At 44.3% G+C, this 23,615-nt stretch overlaps 1 protein-coding gene across 1 annotated transcript in view; it reads left to right on the top strand.

The window, feature by feature from the left end:
- Window positions 1-1,411, top strand: part of LOC121005780 — a 28,667-nt gene extending 27,256 nt beyond the window's left edge. Inside the window, exon 8 of the mRNA XM_040438545.1 lies at window positions 1,134-1,411. Coding sequence (XP_040294479.1) covers window positions 1,134-1,411 — 278 coding nt within the window. The remainder of the gene's footprint in view (window positions 1-1,133) is intronic.
- The last annotated feature ends 22,204 nt before the right edge of the window (window positions 1,412-23,615 follow it).

The raw sequence follows: 23,615 nt of genomic DNA, 5'->3' as shown, positions 1-23,615 counted from the left end.
AGTGTGGGAGGAAACCCACGCAAACACGGGAGAGAACATACAAACTCCATGCAGATGTTGCCCTTGGTCGGATTTGAACCTAGGACCCCAGCGCTGCAAGGCAACAGTGCTAACCACTGAGCCACCGTGCTGCCCAGCATTACTGCTGGGGCCACTACTTGAATCTTGGGCCACTGCCTGGTTCTAAGTCCATGCTGATAAATTAGACCTGACACGAACATTGCCCTGTAATACTAAGTTTACGTTTCTGTTATTTGGTCAGTTATTTCCATCACTTTTTGTGAGTCAAATTCCGGAGCCAAGCCTACTCTCAGATTAGATATCATGACTAGATCAGCACCTGTTCTGTGGTTTTGACCCACACCTGCTTTGGGCTGACAATAACTGACCAAATAAGTGAAGTGTGAACCTAACCTAACCTAATAGTTACGCACAGTCATTTTATAGCTAACAGAAGGGATTCAAATACAAATCTTTCAACTGCCTCTAGATGGCGCTGCCTCAATGTCCTTATTTTGTTCACTAAGAGTCATTGGGACACCTGCAGGGGCGGGCAGCTTTTTTTTTTTTTTTTTTTTTTTTTTTGCTTTACTGAAGGATGCTGTATGCTTTTCTTTTGATTTAGCTAGGGGTTAGCTAGGACTGTTGGTGGCCTGCCCAATGATGCGCACGTCCATATATGTGACCTGCCTGTCATTCTGATGCATAGTAACTGTTTCGCTATCAGAATGGTTTAGCTATGCCTGTTGCTGCAATGCACAGTGAAGTACACAGAGATACACTCTCTAAAGTTTAAATATGGGCTGGTATAGACCTGATTTAACAGAATTATGACAAATTAATTCGCAGCAAAGCAAATTGTTTAGAGAAATCTGTCGAAGAGAATAAATTAAAAAAATACAATGTTTGTTGCTGTTTTGCAAGTAGATTTTTTTTTTAGTTAAACCTAAAATGTGCTCCATGCTAAAGTGTGTGTAGCCATCATGGAGATGGACACCACCTTATAGCCTTAACTCACAGGTCCTTTTATTATTCTCCATGAGCATTTTTTTTAATATAGAATGCAATAACATATTACTATAATGTTAAGTGTATGTATATAAAAATTATAAAATCACTTTTATTCTTGGCAGGTGACTGTATTGGGAGCTCAGAGGAACATGTGATATCTTCACATTTTAAAGCAAATAATCATGGTACAACAGCAGATACATATGAAGAACATGTCATTATCTCAGATATACCCTTAATCCTTACAGCAAAGGGTCCATCATCTGATACTTTCAAACAGGTCCAATTTTCAATTCATCACAGACTGTTAAGCAAAACAAAAGTCTCGAAGAATGCGAACAACACAGCACTCACTCAGGGGAGAAGCCATTTTCATGTTCACAATGTGAAAATGTTTTAGCCGGAAAGCAATCTTGTTCAACATGAGAAAAATTCACACAGGGGAGAAGCATTTTCATGTTCAGATTGTGAAAATTGTTTTAGAGCCAGTTCAAATCTTCTTAGACATAAGAGATTTCACGCTGGGGGAGAAGCCATTTTCATGTTCAGAATGTGGAAAATTATTTACCAGAAAATCAGATCTAATTAACATAGGAGAATTCACACAGGGGGAGAAGCCATTTTCATGTTCACAGTGTGGGAAATGTTTTTAACCTGAAATGTATTCTTGTTGTACATGAAAGAATTCACAAAGGGGAGAAGCCATTTTCATGTTCAAAATGTGGAAATGTTTTATAGAAAAATCAGATCTTCTTAGACATGAGAGAATTCATACTGGGTCAAAACCATTTTCCATGTTCAGAATGTGGAAAAATGTTTTAATAGGAAATCAACTCTTGTTCAACATCAGACACATTCACACAGGGGAGAAGCCCTATGTTTAGACATGAGGAAAATGCTTTAACTTGAAAATCAGAACTTGTTAGTAGTGTTGAGCGAACCTCTGTTTTAAGTTCGGCGTCTAAAGTTCGGCTTCCGGTTAGCGGACAATCCCGATATTGGATTCCGAATTCCGTTGTGGTCCGTGGTAGTGGAATCAATAATGGCCGATTATTGATTCCGCAACCACGGACCACAACGGAATTCGGAATCCCATATCAGGATTCTCCGCTAACCGGAAGCCGGAACTTTAGACGCCGAACTTAAAACCAGAAGTTCGCTCCAACACTACTTGTTAGACATCAGAGCATTCACATTAGGTGAGAAACCATATTCATGTTCAGATTGTGGAAAGTGTTTTAATAGAGGAAATTAAATCTGGTTAGACATCAGAAAATCACACTCCCGGGAGAAGGCCAATTAGATAAATCTATTTTGCATGTGTTTTTAAACCAAAACTCAGCTCTACTTGGCATCATCAGAAAACTCACAGAAGAAAAACATTTTCATGCCCACAAAGTTTCATCCATCCACAAATCCGCACCTTAAAGGGCTTCTGTCACTCCACTAACTCATTATATATTTTTTGGTCTCCATAAAATCCTTATGCTGCGATTTCCTCAATATATAATGCTATTACTCAGTTTGGTTCAGTAGTTATATAAAAAAAACTGACTTTTATAATATGCAAATTACCTCTCTAGCAACAAGTAGGGCGGTTACCTGCTGCTAGCAGCCGCATCCTCCATTCATAATGACGCCCCCTCCTCATGTTGATTGACAGGACCATCCAATGCGCTCGTCCTCTGACCGGTCTTCAGTTGGCGCAGGCGCACTGAGTGGAGGACGCTCGCTCGGCCGCTCCATCCTCAGTGCGCCTGCACCGATGACGTCACATGTACACCCAGTGCAGGCGCACTGAGGATGGAGCGGCCGAGCGAGCGTCCTCCACTCAGTGCGCCTGCGCCAACTGAAGACCGGCGCAAGATTTAAAACGCAGACAGGGCCAGTCAGAGGACGAGCGCATTGGCTGGTCCTGTCAATCAACATGAGGAGGGGGCGTCATTATGAATGGATGATGCGGCTGCTAGCAGCAGGTAGCCGCCCTACCTGCTGCTAGAGAGGTAATTTGCATATTATAAAAGTCATTTTTTTAATATAACTACTGAACCAAACTGAGTAATAGCATTATATATTGAGAAATCGCAGCATAAGGATTTTAAGGAGACAAAAATAATAATAATGAGTTTAGTGGAGTGACAGAAGCCCTTTAAGCATAAAAAAGGGTTGGCCATTTCATACCCAAAATTCCTACACACCTATGGTGCTGTCCCAGAAAACCTTTGTCTTGACGTCCATAGTGTAGAGCCTAGCCTCCCCATCTATACTCATATGACTGCCTTCTTGGCCATAACCCCTGCCGCATCCTCTTCTGTGTACCCGCTGGCTAAACCCATTCAACTAATACCAGAAGAGCTTGCAGCAGGTGGGACAGCAGAGATAGCAGTTACATTGCCAGTTAACTTGTCATGAAAAGGGCTCCACACTATGAGAAGGCAGTCTGATGCCTTCTGAGATGGTGTCTGACATGAAGTACAAGCAACTTTACAGTTTATTGTGCCACAACATTCCATTTATGGGTGTTTAGGAATTGTTATGAAGTGGACAACCCTTTTAAAGCGGCTCTGTCATCAGATCACCCCTATTAAACCAGGCACATAGCCTGGTACAGGTGATCCTGAAGCTTAAAGTTATACCTTCCTCCTCATTGTCAGCATCACAGTTGTTGATAAACTTTGTGGTAAAGGGAACAGTGCTGGAAGGCGTGTATGTCCCACTCGGGTACCTCAGCTGGGTGAGACAGCTAAAATGCAGAGAGCGCAGTAGTCGCAGCAAAGCATAGTTTGCTGTGACAGTTTTGTTTATTAATTCTGGGCTGGAGTTTAGTTGGATTGGCAGATATTGAAGAGAAATGTGACTCCATCTTGATTGCTCTAAATATGTAAAGAATTGTAATAACATCTCACCCACGCACTGTTTCAAGTTCCCCCGCTGTGAGTTAAGTTTCGCTTATTTGTCCCAGGACAGATTCTGGGAATCCTCCAGAACTAGTACAAATGTTATTGCCTTATTCAGGGTCATTCGGCCCAACTACATACATTCTTATATGTGACTGATTTACACCTATACTTTATGCGTTACTGCACGTACACAGACCATAAAGGATGTTCCGGTATGTATGTGTATAAGCATACAATGTGTATGTTATGATTGGTTTTAACGCAGTTGTTATGAAAACTTGTTATACTGCCTATATAAGGCCAAGCTATAGATTAATACAGTTAGATAGGGGGGGGGGGGTATTTCTCAGTGATACTGGGTGTGTGTCATGTTCTTGCGGCTGAGAACTAATCTCTTGGCTGTCCAGTGATATCAAACCAAGGGTGGTCGTAGAGGACAGAAAGGTTCAAAAATTATTTTCAGTTGGGGGCTCGTCCGGGAAGCGAATGCCGGACCTCGCTGTCCGATAAGAGAGGACATCCCTTTTGTCCACTGGCCCGTTCGAGGGCATGGCCCCAACATCTTACATGAGTTATCTTTATGTATCCGGGAATACATTGTTAAGCCTTAAAAATAGGACTCAGGAGTTTATAATAAGTACTTGGAGTACTTTCATGAATGAGGCCGGCACTTGGAGTGCCACGCACGGCAAAAAGTCTCAGGGTTTGATCCATTTAGATAAGATTACTATAAAGTGGTAAGATCAATTACTGATTATCTGTCTTGTTTTGTGGAGGTCTTGTCTGGGTGGTAAGTGTACAGACATACCTCCTTGTTACTATTGCTGTGTATTGTCATATATTATTATGGGTAGACAAGGTTCAAAAGTGGAGTTTCCTCCTCCAAATGTAGGAGAAACATGTAAAGAATATGTTGCAAGGGTTAGTCCCACAAATTACTACCTCATCAATCCTTGGGTAGATAACTTGGCAGGATGGACAGAGTTTATGGACGCATGTAGTCCATTTCCACGTGATGGTGACAATAGTCCCTATCACATGGATATGGTCAAAGGACTGTGTTCGGGAGACAAAGTCGCCTGGCCACACTTTGACCCAGACCCACAGTGGGACACAACATATATGCAAAAAGGAGGAGAACAATGGTTAGAAATAGCATGTCATTGGTATGATAGGCCCACAAAAAAGGCCAAATCACCTAAAAATGTACCCAATGACTCAAAGAAACACGATCTTGAGGCGGACCTCAGAAAGGGAAGAAAGAACAAAATCCTAGAAAAACCACCACCATACAAAACCCGAGTGTAACCAAAAACCACACGGTGACTAAAAAGAAATCGAGCATTCAGAAGCTCTACCCTTCTTTCTCAGAGGAGGAAATATTGGCTGCGGGTCATATTGTCCTGCAACCAGTGCCCACAGCACCCCGCCCGCCTGTGTCTTTGGTGGAACAGATATCAGCGTCTGCCTTTCAACAACCTGATTCTTCCACTGAAGCAACAGGAGGACAAGCGTCCACACCAATAGAATCACCCAGTGTTCGGGATAAAATTGATGAGTTCAACAAATCACTCACTAGTGTCTCATCGACGCGACATCTCCCCCCCCCCCCTTCCCACAGGTTGTACAAAAAAACACAAGTTTCACTGAAAAGACACAAAGGGAGGAAGATAGGTTAACCAGTCCCGTCGCCCTACATACTAGGAGTAAAGAACAGGATAAGAGACATGGGGATTCTTCGAAGGGACATGAGGATTCATTCCCCTTTATGACAATAGGAGATCAGTTAATGAAGAAACCCATAGAAATAGAAGACATCAATAGGATTATCAAACATTGTCCCAAACCCACTACAGCACCACTAGGTACTATCACCTATCTGAAAAGGGCATGTAAGGGTAGAAATTACACACAGGAGGATATGAAGCTGATAGTGGATGGTATAATAGGGATGCACTCAGGGTGGGATTGGGTTAAAATACCCAGCATTAGCCTCATTCAGACAGCCCCCGATGCTACTACATACAGCCTGAACACAGAACAGGGCAGGAACAAGATGTGGGAAGAACTCACAGAACACATGAAAGAGGTTTTCAAACAGAGGTCCTCCCTCCCCATAGCCGTAGCATGCAAACAAAAGAACAATGAGTCAGTTACTGATTTCTGGAAGCAGTTCATAGATTGCTGGAGACACAAAGCATGTCTCACAGTGACTAACCAAGATAGTTTGGTTATCTCAACCTTTGTAAACAACCTATTGCCTAGTTTGATGCTTACCGTGAAACAGAACGTATCCTCCTGGACTTCTGATGACGTTGCGGATTTTGAAAAGCATTTATATGAGAAAGAGGCAGCAGGCCGTTTCGAGGTAAGGAAATCTATAACTACTCATGGGTATGCCGGCAACAGAAACCAGAGGGGACGGGGGAACAGGAACAGAGGCTATCAAGGTCAAGGTAACAGAGGTCCACCCCAGTCTCAGCAGAAACCTTAAACCCCAAATCAAACTCCTGAGCAGCAGCAGCCACCATCTGCCACTGTATGTTTTAATTGTGGTAAAGAGGGACACTGGGCGAGGCAATGCCCGTTGCCCAGACGACAGCACTACTCAAACCCTGGCACTCAGACCCAGGTAAGGGATAGCCAGAACCCAAGGTTTCCCATTGACTGGAACCAACAGGGTCAACACTGATGCTGCCCAGAGGACGGTACCCCCACTTTCACACAGGTCACAAAACATTGGAAAGACTCACCTGTCATTCTCTTAACAGTAGCGGGGAGAAAGGTAGGTTTCATGGTAGATAGCGGAGCCACATCCAGTGTCCTGTATAGGGATTTTTACAAAGGTCCTTTAAGAAAGTCTGATCCTTCCATGGGAATTAATGGGGTTCTTATAAAAACATACAAAACTGACCCACTGACACTTGAAACCATAGACGGAGATTACATCACTGACCACACTTTCACCATTATCCCTGAGTGTCCAGTAAGCCTCTTAGGTAGGGATTTGTTCTGCAAGTTGAAACTCAAGGTTTTTGCATCTCAGGGAGGACTGGATGTGCGATCAGATCTCATACTCATTGCTAAACCCTCATTATCATCATTTTTTCCTACACTCACCACATTTGAGTCACAAGAATTGGAGGACATTGACCCTAACCTGTGGTCATCCGGAGACTATGACACAGGATTCATTGACTGTACTCCATATAGGGCCACACTCAGAGAAGATGCAACCACGGTGTACCAAAAACAATACCCACTATCGAAATAGAAAATCGAAGGGTTAAGACCCATGATACAGGAATTCCTACGGACCGGAGTCCTAGAGGACACTGTCTCACCATACAGTACACCCATCAATCCGGTGACGAAGGCCGATGGTACGGTAAGATTTGTACAAGACTTAAGGGCAATTAATAGTCTCATCATCCCTATTGCGCCCATTGTACCTGATGTGACACAACGGCTTTCAAGCATCCCTGCATATGCTGTCTGTTTCAGCGTGATAGACCTGAAGAATGCTTTCTTCTCTATCCCGGTTGACAAGCAGACGAGACTCCTTTTTGCTTTTTCCTTTGAGGATCGTCAACTCACCTGGTGCAGGATGCCCCAGGGATATGCTGATTTACCTGTAGTGTACAGCATTGTCCTCCAAGCCAGTTTAAAACAATGGCACCCCCCCCCCCAGGGTTCTGTACTCTTGAAATACGTGGATGATTTGTTATTGTGCAGTGTGTCAGAGGAGGCCAATGTAACAGATGGTTTATCTTTGTTGAAATGGTTGTCTGAATGTGGACACAAGGTGTCACGCAAGAAATTGCAATGGTGTAAAAAGCAAGTTGAATACTTGGGCTTTGTTCTCACAAAGGGAGAAAGGAGAATCAGCACAGAAAGGGTCCAGTCAGTTGCGGGCCTGGTCAGCCCGCACACCAAGAAAGAAATGTTATCTTTCCTTGGTATGATAAACTACTGCAGACAATGGATTCCTGATTGCTCCTACTATGACAATGTAATGAGACAAGCCACTCTGGCAGACACGCCAGATCTCATCAGGTGGTCTGAGGAAATGTTTAATGCATTTGATTATTTGAAATGTTCTTTAATGACAAGTCTGGGTTTGGGCCTCCCTGACTACAAACTCACATTCCAAGTATATGCTCGACAAAATTGTAAAACCATGGCGGGTGTGCTGACACAATATCACGGAGGCAAGTTACGTCCTTGTGCCTTTTTCTCAAAGGTGGTTCCGGCATCCGTCCAAGGAATGCCGGCCTGTCTGAGATCTCTTGCAGCCTGTGCTATGATGGTTGAGCTTGCAACGCCACTCACAATGGGACATGAGACTATCCTGTACACCACACATAAAGTAGTAGGCATCAGACCAAATGACAACACTTATCATGCAGGATATGCTATTGTTATGCTACTTGATGTTGTCCTGGAAGCCAGACCCATCACATATCAATCTTCACAAGCAGCATAATTAATTGCACTCACGAGAGCATGCATACTACATGAAGGCAAGCCAGTCACCATTTACATGGACAGCAGGTACTCACATGGAGTGGTCTGGGACCACGGGGTCATTTGGCAAAGGAGAGGATTTATTGCAGCTGATGGTAAGCACATCTGACATTCACAACTTGTCATACAACTTTTAGAAGCCATAAGATTGCCCTCACAGATTGCAATTGTCCACTGCAGGGCGCATACTGGTGGTAAAGATCATGTGTCCCAAGGCAATGCCCTGGCAGACACGGAGGCCAAGAAGACTGCACTGATGGCCCCGGCCACATTGCAAATGGTAAATTTAGTACCTCCTTCACTTGAGTTAACTCAGATGCTTGTGGATCTCCAGTCCTCAGCTACTGACGATGAAATGGCCGATTGGTGTTATCCAATCTTGCAGAAGAATCCTAGGACAGGATTAATCTGCAAAGAGGGGAAACCATGCATACCACAGCACAGCTCCCCTCTGTTCATTGCACATTTTCATGGAGTAGGACACAACAGCATTCAAACAACACACATGCTGTTAGCACAGAATTTCTATATTACAGGCATTAAACAGTTAGTGTCAGATTATGTGGAAAGGTGTATCACATGTTTGAGGAACAACCCAAACACCAATGTCCAAGTCCCACATCAACACCTTTATTACCCCACCACTCCTTTTACACATCTGCAGGTAAACTTCACACACATACCTAGACAGAAAGGTAAACAAGAATACGCCTTGGTCATAGTTGGCATGTTCTCAAGATGGCCAGAGGTCTACCCTACAAGATCAGAAGATGCCAAAACAGTAGCAAGGATACTGACACATGACATCATTCCAAGGTGGGGCTGTCCATTGGTAATTGAATCTGACCAAGGGCCAGCTTTCACCTCAAAGGTAAACAAGGAGCTGACTACTCCTTAAGGTTGAATGGAAATTTCATATCCCATACCACCCACAAAGCTCCGGCATTGTGGAACGCATGAACAGAACCCTAAAAGATAAATTGAGAAAGGCAACAGGGGGCACATTTGAGAAATGGATAGATATACTGCCAATAGTCTTAGCTGAGATCAGGATGACCCCTGTTCTGCTTCGCGTTATTGAACTGTTGTATAACACTAGTCAGACAGCTTAACAATAATTCAGAAGTCAAGAAACGTGAGACATCAGATCTGTATGTATTCTCTTTTCTGAATAACTTTGTAAAACTACAATATAAACATAAACAAAACATATGTGTCAGTACATTACATATAATACAGCAACCTCACTCTATTAGTGAGAGTACTCACAGACAATTCCATCATTAGTCCAGGAATAGATCAAGAGCTCCTCTGCATGCAGCCTGCCACATCCAGGAGCAGTGATGAAATGGAGGAAATACAGTTCCAGGTTAAAGGTTACTGCCTCTGACAATATACTTCCTGTAAAGTTCTGGCAATGTAGAAACTAACTCTGACCACTAGATGGCAGCAACGTCAAACATAACATTTCAGTATAATCTTTACAGCACATTACATCCATTTATTATGCACAAAATGAGCAGAACACTCCCTGTCTGGCATAATTTATTATGTCACTACCTAAATAACTACTGCTATGCAGGAAAAACATATAAACAGGAAATGGAATCCTAGCTAATCGGAAACTAAAACTATAATGTCAGTTATAGGTCTAAGATAGATTTTGGAAGTCCCATTCTTTGCAATCTTGACCTCCACCTGCCTAACCTTGCCATCCCTGCTTGGTAGAGCATTGACAATAAGTCCTACAGGCCACTCGTTCCTGCCCTCTTGGCTGTCTTTCAACAGAACAACATCACCCACTTTTACATTTGGGCGATCCTCAGTCCATTTCCTACGGCGTTGCAGATTGGACAGATACTCCCTCTTTCATCTTTTCCAAAAGGTGTCTGCCAAGCATTGTACTTGCTTCCATTGTTTCGCATGAACTCGTGTAGTACTTATGGTTCCGGATGGAGCAGACAAAGAGTTCACTTTTTGAGTCAACAACATTGCTGGGGTAAGGACCATAGGTGTATCTGGGTCTGAGGACACAGGAACTATAGGCCTGGCATTCATAATAGCTGTAACCTCTGCCATAAAGGTGCTTAAAGTCTCATGGGTCAAGTGAGCGGTTTTAGTTTGTAGCAACATAGCATCCAAGATTCGCCTGGCAATACCTATAAGTCTCTCCCAGACACCACCCATGTGTGAAGAGTGTGGAGGATTAAAGACCCATGTACATCCTCTGTCTTGGAGAAAGTCTTGCAATTGTGATTCGCTGGCACAAATGTTAAGTTCCTTGCAGGCTCCTACAAAGTTTGTTCCTCTGTCAGAACGGAGCAGTTTTGCTGGGCCACGAATTGAGAAGAATCGCCTAAAGGCATTAATAAAGCTTGATGTTGACATGGTTTCAAGTAGCTCTATGTGAACAGCTCGGGTGGACAAACAAGTGAAAAGGACTGCCCATCGTTTACTGTCTGCGCTGCCTCCTCTAGTGCGGCGAGTTAAAACAGACCACGGACCAAATACATCTAAGCCCACATTGGTGAAAGGTGGTTGAGCAATTACTCTGTCCTCTGGTAGCTCTGCCATCTTTTGACTTTGTAACCTTCCTCGCAGCTTGCGACAGATGACACATTTGTGTATGACAGCTGATACCAAGCGTTTGCCACCAAGAATCCAGAAACCTGCGGATCTAATAGCACCCTCTGTGATGTGTCTCCCTTGGTGAACTACTTGTTCATGATAGTACCTAACAAGCAGTGTCGCAATGTGGTGATCATAAGGTATAATGACAGGCTGTTTCTCTTCCTCTGTAAGTTCTGCAAGAGACAAACGTCCACCCACTCTCAACAACCCATTTTTGTCTAAAAAGGGGCTAAGCTTCCTAAGACGGCTTAGTTTTGGGAATGTCTTTTGTTTTTTGATGCAGTCAATTTCCTTCTGGAAATGTTTGTTTTGAACAGAAGAGATTCTTCTAGATTGACCTGTTCATGGAAACTTTCCCACCTTCTGACCTGATTGCTGCTGGTTCCCCTCTGGAAGGTTCTAGCGACATGGATGAGTCTGGCTAGGGTCTTAACTAATATCTTCCAGCAAGAAAATCTATCAAAGCAATGTGAGTGAAGTGTGGCTTCAGAAGCTCTGGTGCTGAAGCTTGTAATTTCAAATCTGATTTCAGGGTCAGCTTCAGGCTCTATGAGTGGAAAAACATTAGCAGTGTCTATCTGCTCACAGTGTGGTTGGTACAGAAAGGATGGGCCTGAGAACCATATAGAGTTCTGAAGGCATGCTGCTTGAGTAGGCCTAGTAGCATAATCTGCAGGGTTTTGATCCTCTGTAGAGAAGGGCCTGTTTATCATCATCTTTAGTTTTCTGAAATACTGTTATCCCTAGATTGTCTATCTCAATGTTGGAATTGACTTCTTCTTTACCATATAGTGTAGGAGAGTCACAGTGTTGTGTTGACCTGCCAAAGCTTTCCTTGACAATGAAGTTGTTGTGACAGGGACTGAGAAGGGATGTGCGTCCATTTGTTAACACAGACGTCTTCAAAGTGCTAATGTTGTCAGGCTGGTGCACTGTCCCCTGGCAAACTTCTCCTACAATGACCCACCCCAGGTCCAGTCTCTGTGCATAGGGGGCGTTATAAGGTCCATTGATTTTCTGGCGTACCTTGTGTACTTGCAGGATATCTCTTCCAAGAAGTAGAAGGATAGGAACATCTGGCTCAACAACTGGGATAAGGTGAGCAATTGAGCAGAGGTGAGGGTGGTGATGAGCCACTTCTGGAGATGGAATCTCAGTTTTGTCGTCAGGTATCATGCCACACTCTATTAGGGTAGGAAGTGGGAACTGCACTTTCTTATTGAAGGATTCAATGGTAAAGTCAGTAGCTCTTCTCCCTGTGGTTTCAATTGTCCCCGCACATGTCCTTAGAGTGTATGGAACTGCACTTGCCTTAAGGTTAAAGATATCAAAGAAATCTGACTTTGCAAGGGATCTGTTGCTCTGTTCATCTAGCACTGCATACATTTTCACTGCCCTTTCTCTCTTGCCAGTGGGATACACAGTCACTAAACAGATTTTAGAGCATGATCGTGCACTCTTGCCTTGACCACATACTTCTGTGCAATTAGACATTACAGAGGAGAGTGGGGTCTCTTGTGGCTCCCTGCCCTGATCTTTCCTGGGTTCTACAGTCTCTAGTGGGGCAGGAGCAGGGCCAGGGTGTAAAGCTGCAATATGTCTCTCACTGCCACATTCTGTACATTCTACTGGTATTTTGCAGTCTTTGGCAATGTGATAAGTAGATCCACAGCACTTGAAACAGATGCCGTTTTGTTTAAGGAAGAACATCCGCTCTGCAATGGGTTTGCTTCTAAAGCCTTTGCATTTCTTTAGTGGATGTGGTTTTTTGTGTATTGGACAATGTCTATCAGGGTTTTCTATGGTGTGTACCTTGTGTGTGCTTTGGTAGTCAGTGACTTCTGAAGGTACAGCTGTTTTGTGTGTGGATACATAGGTCCTACCGTGAGGTCTGTGAGGTCTCTCAGGTCTGTGTGATTGATTGCCGCTGGTGGTGAAGGCGAAACTGGGATCACTTCGGATTTTCGCTTGCTGTCGGACAAACCTAGAAAACACAGAGAAAGGGGGAAAGGCAACTCCATAATCTTCTTTGAATTTGCCTCCTATAGACATCCACTTGTCTTGCAGATTTGAGGGTAGTTTCTCTACTATGGGATTAGTGCCTCTAGCTGTATCTAGATACGAAAGTCCTTGCAAGTAGCCATCCTCTTTGGCATATTCTATCTCTAGTAGAAGATCACTTAGTTCTTGTAGCCGCACGTTGTCTCTGTAGCCCACCTTGGGAAAGACTTCAAGTTTTTTCAACAGTGCTCCTTCTATTACCTCTGGGGATCCATACGTTTCTTCTAGTCTTTTCCAGGTCATGTTGAGTCCTGCTCCAGGGTTGAACAGGTTTGCTCTTCTCATCCTCTTAGCATGCTCTGCTGACTCAGTACCAAGCCATTTTATCATTAAATTAAGCATTTCTGCTGGTGATAAGTTCAGACCTTCAGTGGCATTCAGAAAGGAAGATTTCCATGCCCAATAGTTTTCAGGACAGTCATCAAATTGGAGAAAGCCTGAGCTAACCATTTCTTTGCGGATGAGATATTTGGTGACATCCACTGCACATTGTTGTTCGCGTATGTAATCTATAGGTTGAGGTGATGGGAACACTTTTTTTTTGTTCTTAGGGGTTTATGGTGCTTCCTTCTTGGTTTGCTGGCAGCCGCTGACCTCATGAGGTTGATTGGGCCTGCTCAGAGGGTATGTTAATCTCGGCCTGAATTCCTTTGCTTCAGGTTTAAGAGACTGTTCCTTTGTATGCGCATCAGTAAGGTTCTGGACGTATTCACTTGTAGGATCTGTAGAGAATAGAGGTTTTTCTGGAACCTCTGAGTCTTTATATGATTTTTCACTTCCTGACCGACTTGTTGCCCCGTAGGCAGCGGCCTCTGCTTCAGCAGCTGCAACTGCAGTCTGTCGCTGCAGGATGAGCAATTTTGATTCTAAAACCGCTTCTTCTTGTGCTATGGCAGCTTCACTAGCTGCTTCCTTAGCTGCTTCCTTAGCTCTTTCTTGTGCTATGGCAGCTTCCCTAGCTGCTTCCTTAGCTGCTTCCTTAGCTCTTTCTTGTGCTATGGCAGCTTTCTTTGCTGCTAACTCCTGCATCATCATGGCTTCTTTTTCTGCGTACTGTAGCTGGACACGGGCAGCTTCTGCCTTGGCACGAGCTCTAACTGCTGAGGAACTTGCTGAGGACATCTTGCTAGCCCGTGAAGTTCTGGACACATGTGACTTTGCATCGTCTTGCTGGGCACTGGGAATGTTCTCCCTGCCTTGCTGTGTCGGCGGTAGCGTGGCATCAGCCTGGTACTTTGTTCCTGATCTTAGACTCATGTTGCAGTAATGGCGTCTCAGTTTATTCCAGACCACCACGCGGGTTGTCTTTTTACTGGCTATTCCAGACCGCCAAGTGGATTGTCTTTTTACTGGCTATTCCAGACCGCCAAGTGGATTGTCTTTTTACTGTTCTGCTTCGCGTTATTGAACTGTTGTATAACACTAGTCAGACAGCTTAACAATAATTCAGAAGTCAAGAAACGTGAGACATCAGATCTGTATGTATTCTCTTTTCTGAATAACTTTGTAAAACTACAATATAAACATAAACAAAACATATGTGTCAGTACATTACATATAATACAGCAGCCTCACTCCATCAGTGAGAGTACTCACAGACAATTCCATCATTAGTCCAGGAATAGATCAAGAGCTCCTCTGCATGCAGCCTGCCACATCCAGGAGCAGTGATGAAATGGAGGAAATACAGTTCCAGGTTAAAGGTTACTGCCTCTGACAATACACTTCCTGTAAAGTTCTGGCAAAGTAGAAACTAACTCTGACCACTAGATGGCAGCAACGTCAAACATAACATTTCAGTATAATCTTTACAGCACATTACATCCATTTATTATGCACAAAATGAGCAGAACAACCCCTAATAAAAAGCTAGGGATATCACCATTTGAGATACTTATGGGGAGACCTTTTCCCACACCACGGGCAAAGAACCCCCTGGTAGTACAGCAAGGGGACCTCAACCTCATTAGAGAAGAATATGTAACCAGATTAATTAAAGCCCTAAGTGAAATTGAGGAAAAGGTTGCTTGTAAGTCTCCTTGTCTTCCACAGGAACCAACTCACCCATTCCAAGTGGGAGATATCATGCTGATAAATAAATTAAAGAAAGGAAAATTCGCAGGAGACTTCACCTACGGACCACTGACTACAGTGGTAGGCGTGACCCGCATAGCTGTACTTACAGAAGAAGCACCTACCTGGGTCCACGCCACCAGAGTAAAACTGGTAAAGGAGACACCCCAAAAGGAGGTAATAACCGGAGCAGACAGCTCTGACCTCCACCAGGTTGCACTCCCTCAATTCTGGAAGATGGCACAGACGGTCCACTTGGACTGTGGGATTACTGACGATCCTAATGACTCTGCCGGATGATAACAATGCTGAAGTTGCTATAACACTCAGAAAGGTGGAAAGTTGCAACATGTTTCATATCATGTGTACTGAAACTGGTAATGAAAGGAGTATCGAATATGTCCTTTTATGAGACTCTGCTGCCTAATCTTGAAAACATCTCACCTGAAGGATATAGAAAATATCTGGCGGTATACAGGGAAAACGGCAAGGGCAAGGGTAAGAACCATATTATCTAAGAAATTTGGTTCTAAGAGGGGATTGAAGAGAAATGTGACTCCATCTTGTTTGCTCTAAATATGTAAAGAATTGTAATAACATCTCACCCATGCACTGTTTCAAGTTCCCCCGCTGTGAGTTAAGTTTCGCTTATCTGTCCCAGGACAGATTCTGGGAATCCTCCAGAACTAGTACAAACATTCTTGCCTTATTCAGGGTCATTTGGCTCAACTACATACATTCTTATATGTGACTGATTAAAACCTATTCTTTTTGCTTACTGCACGTACACATACCATATAAGGATGTTCCGGTAGTATGTGTATGAGCAACAATGTTTATCTTTATGATTGGTTTAACGCTGTTGTTATGCAAACTTTTATACTGCCTATACTGTATAAGGCCAAGCTATAGCATAATAAAGTTAGAGTATTTCTCAGTGATACCTGGGTGTGTGTCATGTTATTGCCGGCTGAGAAATATCTCTCCTGACGTCAGTGAGATCAAACCAAGGTGGTCGTAGAGGTCCAGAAATGTCAAAATCCTTTCAGATAGTACTGGAAGTGGGCTCTGCCAATCCACACCCTTCCAGGACAGGTATTCCCTTCTACCTGAGGCGATCGCAGGTGAGACCTACTGTAATCAGGTTGGCATAAAGCACCTCCCATTATGTCAGTCTGGGGGAAAGAGTGTGATCCTGGAACAGAAGCCTGCAAGGCTCTGTGTGGTCTCAGCTAGCAGGGCTGAGGGGCCACAAGGCTATGTAGCCAAATATCTTCCCTGGGTGGAAGAGTGCATGGTGTAGTTATAGCCTGGAGGCTGCTAGACTGTTTGGCTGAAAAGTCGGTCCTGATGTCACGTGTGAACTGTGTTCTGTAAGTGAGTCAGGGATACCATTTATGTTTGTATTAGCAAGTGCCTAGACGGGCAGGTGTTTATTTTGTATTGTGTATGCTTGGGTTGATGAAAATAAACCGTCATTTGGACTTTAATCCTGGTGTTCGTGAAGATATCTGTGATTGTGACCCCCTGAATGAAGGCGATCCCTTACAACTTGTACATAAAAGTACAAGTTTATCAACAACTTTGACGCCAACAATGAGGAGGAAGGTATTACTTTAAGCTGGCAGGCAATTTCGAGCACCAGGAGGTGGGCTTTTTTAGTATGAGCACCGCTATGCGATGCCTACTGACATCTAAACACCTCCCTCCCCTTGATTGACAGCGCTAGACCAAGTCAAAGTCATACTCTAGCGCTGTCAATCAAGGAGAGAATTTACCATGTTGTCTTAATCAGACATCTTGGAGTTCTCTCTTAACCTCCTCAGCACCGCCGTACGCAGGATTGCGTCTTTGTGGCGGTCCTGTTGTTCTGGGTGGACGCGCCGGTGCGTCCTCTCGCGAGACGCGAGATTTCGTGCATTGCCGGCCCGCGCATGCGCATCGCGGGCCGGCAAAAGTTAAAGAAGTATTTCGTCACCAGCCTGCCAGCCACGATCATTGGCTGGCAGGCTGGCGATTTTCAAAAAATCAAATCAGAAGCCAGATAACAGATCATATTAGTAAATATGATCTGTTATATGGCTTCTCTGCTTCTCTGCTGGTCCTTTTCGTCGGTTGGATCCAGCAGAGGAGCAGAGATCACTGTGAGTACCCACCAACACTACACCTTAGCCCCTGATCACATTCCATCACCCCCATCATCCTAATTAACCCCTTGATCGCCCCCTGTCAATCACTTAGTGAAAGACAAAAAGTGATCAGTGTAAACTGTCACTTTTTTTTTTCACTAGTATTGGCTGTTAGGTTTTAGGATAGTTTAGGCCCCTTGGTTAGGTAGTTTAGCGTCAGTTAGCGCCCAGCCCACCGCACCGCAGTCACTTTTATTCGCTGTTTAGCGTATCGCTAATCAGCATTTGTACTTTTATAGTATCTGTAAGTGATCAAAACTGATCACGGTCAGATCTATAATAGTATTAGTGTCACCTTAGCTCGCCCTCCACTCAAAACGCAGTGTTTGCCCGATCAGGCCTGATCGGTCGCCCACACGTGCGTTCACCCACGCCCGCCCCACCGCAGTGACAAAAAAAAATTTTTTTTTGATCACTGCACATTCACTTTACACGCACTGCGGCGATAAAAAAATCAGTTTTGATATTTTTTATCAACCGCAGCGGCCTCCGGTACTTCGCAGCCTCCCCTTTGTAAGACAGGCTTGCTTTTTTTCTTGGGTAGTCTCAGGGAATACCCCTAAATTTAGTAGTCCAAAATGTCAAACAGGGGGTATTCTTCTGAAGAGGCCTACAGGATTCTGACCCAGTCGGATGAGGAGTGGGAACCCTCATCTGACGAATCTAGCGGGTCAGAATATGAACCTGTAGAAAGCAGTGGCTCTCTGACCCAAAGTTCGGACGAGGAGGTGAAGGTCCCTGGCAGCACCAGGCGTACCCGGCCCCGTGTCGCTTGACCACAGGTTATGCAGGATCCGCTTCAAGAGCAGCAGAGTGGGGCTGTCGCTGCCGGATCACGTGGTGAGGCATACACCAGCAGCGCAGCCCTTCCTGGACCTAGTACCAGCACTGCCGTACAACATGGTGACGTGGCGAGCACCAGAAAGGCAGTTGAAGCTGGTACGGTGGCACGTGCAGTAGTTACCCCGTCGCAGCCACCGCGCAGACAGGCCCGTAGAGCCCCTAGAATCCCTGAGGTGCTGGCAAACCCTGATTGGCAGTCACCAACTTCAGCCGCACCTGTAGTTCCCCCTTTCACCGCCCAGTCTGGAGTTCGGGTTGAGACGGCTCAAATCGGTTCGGCCCTGGGATTTTTTGAGCTGTTCTTGACTGCGGAGCTCTTGGACTTAGTCGTGGCAGAGACAAACCGGTATGCCACACAATTTATATCCGCCAACCCGGGAAGCTCTTATGCCCAGTCTTTCCGGTGGAAACCAGTCCAAGTTTCCGAACTTAAAATTTTTCTGGGCCTTCTCCTCAACATGGGTCTAACTAAAAAGCATGAATTGCGGTCATATTGGTCCACGAACCCGATTCATCACATGCCCATGTTCTCTGCTGCTATGTCCAGGACACGATTTGAGACCATCCTGCGTTTCCTGCACTTTAGCGACAACACCACCTCCCGTCCCAGAGGCCACCCAGCTTTTGACCGGCTCCACAAAATTCGGCCCCTCATAGACCATTTCAACCAGAAATTTGCAGATTTGTATACCCCCGAGCAAAACATCTGCGTAGACGAGTCCCTAATACATTTTACCGGGCGCCTTGGCTTCAAACAATACATCCCAAGCAAGCGTGCCCGGTATGGGGTCAAATTGTATAAGCTCTGTGAAAGGGACACAGGCTATACCCACAAATTTCGGATCTATGAGGGAAAAGATCAGACCCTGGAGCCGGTCGGTTGCCCTGACTACCTGGAGAGCAGTGGGAAGACAGTCTGGGACTTGGTGTCACCCTTATTCGGCAAGGGGTACCATCTTTATGTGGACAATTTTTACACAAGTGTGGCCCTCTTTAGGCATTTGTTTCTAGAACAGATTTGCGCCTGTGGCACCGCGCGAACTAGTCGCGTGGGCTTCCCCCAACGGCTTGTAACCACCCGTCTTGCAAGGGGGGAGAGGGCTGCCTTGTGTAACGAAGAACTGCTCGCGGTGAAATGGAGAGACAAGCGTGACGTTTACATGCTCTCCTCCATTCACGCAGACACGACAATCCAAATTGAAAGGGCAACCCGTGTCATTGAAAAGCCCCTCTCAGTCCACGACTATAATGCGCTCATGGGAGGGGTGGACTTCAATGACCAGATGTTGGCTCCCTATTTAGTTTCCCGCAGAACCAGACGCTGGTATAAGAAGGTGTCTGTATATTTAATTCAATTGGCTGCCTATAATAGTTTTGTTCTCTACAGTAAGGCTGGGAGAACAGGATCCTTCCTCAAATTCCAGGAAGAGATCATCGAGAACCTCATTTATCCGGGAGGTTCCGTGGCCCCATCCACCAGTGTAGTTAGCCGTCTACACGAGCGACATTTCCCCAGTGTCGTTGCTGGTACCTCAACCCAACCGCCACCCCGAAAAAAATGTCGTGTCTGTAGCAGGAGTGGAATAAGGCGTGACACCCGCTATTTCTGTCCTGACTGTCCGGACCACCCTGCCCTATGCTATGGTGAGTGTTTCCGGAAATACCACACACAGGTACACCTAGCATAGGGATCACATCTCACCAGGACAGGCACACAGGGCTATTAGGGCCCTTTCTCTCACAGCTGCTGCAAACCTCTCCTTTCACCTGGGATAAAGTGCATAACGTACTTCGCCACATCTTTGGGCGATTTGCGCTTTGCACATTGTCCCATGGGGAAGGACAGGTTTGTTCTATAAAGGTAAAAAAAACTAAACAAAAAAAAATTACCGGTAAGTAAAAAAGTTAAAAAAGTTAAAAAAAAGTTAATATGTTCTGTTCTAAAGTTAATAAAGTTATTGCTTTGCGGCCTGGTTTTTTCTTTTTTGTTTTGTTTTTTTTTACCTTCCAGGTGGACCAACCGATCGACCAGCTGCAGCACTGATGTGCATTCGGACAGAAGCATTGCGCTGCTGTCAGATTACACGCAAGTCTGCGTATGCGGCGCTGCAAGACGAGATTTCTCCTCTGCAGTAAAAGATATGTTTGCCGAGGCATATGAGCTGAGGAGGTGGCGGTGTTCATATACTTTGGCAAACACTTTGTATATATAAAAAAAAAAATCCCGGCAATGATTTATTCATCCACATCGATTTATGTGAATGGAGAAATCTGGTTTGCCAGGGCATACGAGCTGAAGTGGGTATGGATGTTGGGCGGAGCTCCTATGTCCTGGCAGACGCCTTTCCCCTCCTTTTTCTTTTTTTGGCAGAGATTTTTTCATCCACATTGATCGATGCGAATGAAGAAATCTGTGCCGTTCATTTTTTTCTTTCAGCCCAGAGGCTGAACGGAAAAAAAATATCTCATTACCCGTATGCTCAATATAAGGAGAATAGCAGAAACTCCTAATGCTGGGCATACATGTAATGATAGCGGAGACCCTCAAATGCCAGGGCAGTACAAACACCCCACAAATAACACCATTTTGGAAAGAAGACACCCCAAGGTATTCGCTGAGGGGCATATTGAGTCCATGAAAGATTGAAATTTTTGTCCCAAGTTAGCGGAAAGGGAGACTTTGTGAGAACAAAATCAAAAAAATCAATTTCCGCTAACTTGTGCCAAAATTTTTTTTTTTCAATGAACTCGCCATGCCACTCATTGAATACCTTGGGGTGTCTTCTTTCCAAAATGGGGTCACATGTGGGGTATTTATACTGCCCTGGCATTTTAGGGGCCCCAAAGCGTGAGAAGAAGTCTGGTATCCAAATGTCTAAAAATGCCCTCCTAAAAGGAATTTGGGCCCCTTTGCCCACCTAGGCTGCAAAAAAGTGTCACACATCTGGTATCTCTGTATTCAGGAGAAGTTGAGGAATGTGTTTTGGGGTGTCTTTTTACATATACCCATGCTGGGTGAGATAAATATCTTGGTCAAATGGGAAAAGTTGTCTTTTGCCAAGATATTTCTCTCACCCAGCATGGGTATATGTAAAATGACACCACAAAACACATTCCCCACCTTCTCCTGAGTACGGAGATACCAGATGTGTGACACTTTTTTGCAGCCTAGGTGGGCAAAGGGGCCCACATTCCAAAGAGCACCTTTCGGATTTCACAGGTCATTTACCTACTTACCACACATTAGGGCCCCTGGAAAATGCCAGGGCAGTATAACTACCCCACAAGTGACCCCATTTTGGAAAGAAGACACCCCAAGGTATTCCGTGAGGGGCATGGCAAGTTCCTAGAATTTTTTATTTTTTGTCACAAGTTAGTGGAAAATGATGATTTTTTTTTTATTTTTTTTTCATACAAAGTCTCATATTCCACTAACTTGTGACAAAAACTAAAAACTTCCATGAACTCACTATGCCCATCAGCGAATACCTTGGGGTCTCTTCTTTCCAAAATGGGGTCACTTGTGGGTTAGTTATACTGCCCTGGCATTCTAGGGGCCCAAATGTGTGGTAAGGAGTTTGAAATCAAATTCTGTAAAAAATGACCTGTGAAATCCGAAAGGTGCTCTTTGGAATATGGGCCCCTTTGCCCACCTAGGCTGCAAAAAAGTGTCACACATCTGGTATCTCCGTACTCAGGAGAAGGTGGGGAATGTGTTTTTGGGTGTCATTTTACATATACCCATGCTGGGTGAGAGAAATATCTTGGCAAAAGACATCTTTTCTCATTTTTTTATACAAAGTTGGCATTTGACCAAGATATTTATCTCACCCAGCATGGGTATATGTAAAAAGACACCCCAAAACACATTCCTCAACTTCTCCTGAGTACGGAGATACCAGATGTGTGACACTTTTTTGCAGCCTAGGTGGGCAAAGGGGCCCACATTCCAAAGAGCACCTTTCGGATTTCACAGGTCATTTTTTACTGAATTTGATTTCAAACTCCTTACCACACATTTGGGCCCCTAGAATGCCAGGGCAGTATAACTTCCCCACAAGTGACCCCATTTTGGAAAGAAGAGACCCCAAGGTATTCGCTGATGGGCATAGTGAGTTCATGGAAGTTTTTATTTTTTGTCACAAGTTAGTGGAATATGAGACTTTGTATGAAAAAAATAAAATAAAAAGAAAATCATCATTTTCCACTAACTTGTGACAAAAAATAAAAAATTCTAAGAACTCGCCATGCCCCTCACGGAATACCTTGGGGTGTCTTCTTTCCAAAATGGGGTCACTTGTGGGGTAGTTATACTGCCCTGGCATTCTAGGGGCCCAAATGTGTGGTAAGGAGTTTGAAATCAAATTCTGTAAAAAATGACCTGTGAAATCCGAAAGGTGCTCTTTGGAATATGGGCCCCTTTGCCCACCTAGGCTGCAAAGAAGTGTCACACATCTGGTATCTCCGTACTCAGGAGAAGGTGGGGAATGTGTTTTGGGGTGTCATTTTATATATACCCATGCTGGGTGAGAGAAATATCTTGGCAAAAGACAACTTTTCCCATTTTTTTATACAAAGTTGGCATTTGACCAAGATATTTATCTCACCCAACATGGGTATATGTAAAAAGACACCCCAAAACACATTCCTCAACTTCTCCTGAGTACGGAGATACCAGATGTGTGACACTTTTTTGCAGCCTAGGTGGGCAAAGGGGCCCACATTCCAAAGAGCACCTTTCGGATTTCACAGGTCATTTTTTACTGAATTTGATTTCAAACTCCTTACCACACATTTGGGCCCCTAGAATGCCAGGGCAGTATAACTACCCCACAAGTGACCCCATTTTGGAAAGAAGAGACCCCAAGGTATTCGCTGATGGGCATAGTGAGTTCATGGAAGTTTTTATTTTTTGTCACAAGTTAGTGGAATATGAGACTTTGTATGAAAAAAATAAAAATAAAAATAATCATCATTTTCCACTAACTTGTGACAAAAAATAAAAAATTCTAGGAACTCGCCATGCCCCTCACGGAATACCTTGGGGTGTCTTCTTTCCAAAATGGGGTCACTTGTGGGGTAGTTATACTGCCCTTGCATTCTAGGGGCCCAAATGTGTGGTAAGGAGTTTGAAATCTAATTCTGTAAAAAATGACCTGTGAAATCCGAAAGGTGCTCTTTGGAATATGGGCCCCTTTGCCCACCTAGGCTGCAAAAAAGTGTCACACATCTGGTATCTCTGTATTCAGGAGAAGTTGAGGAATGTGTTTTGGGGTGTCTTTTTACATATACCCATGCTGGGTGAGATAAATATCTTGGTCAAATGCCAACTTTGTATAAAAAAATGGGAAAAGTTGTCTTTTGCCAAGATATTTCTCTC

This window comes from Bufo bufo, chromosome 6 (genome assembly GCF_905171765.1).
Source record: "Bufo bufo chromosome 6, aBufBuf1.1, whole genome shotgun sequence".
Taxonomy (NCBI): Eukaryota; Metazoa; Chordata; class Amphibia; order Anura; family Bufonidae; genus Bufo; species Bufo bufo.
This window is presented reverse-complemented; position numbering and strand designations above follow the sequence as displayed.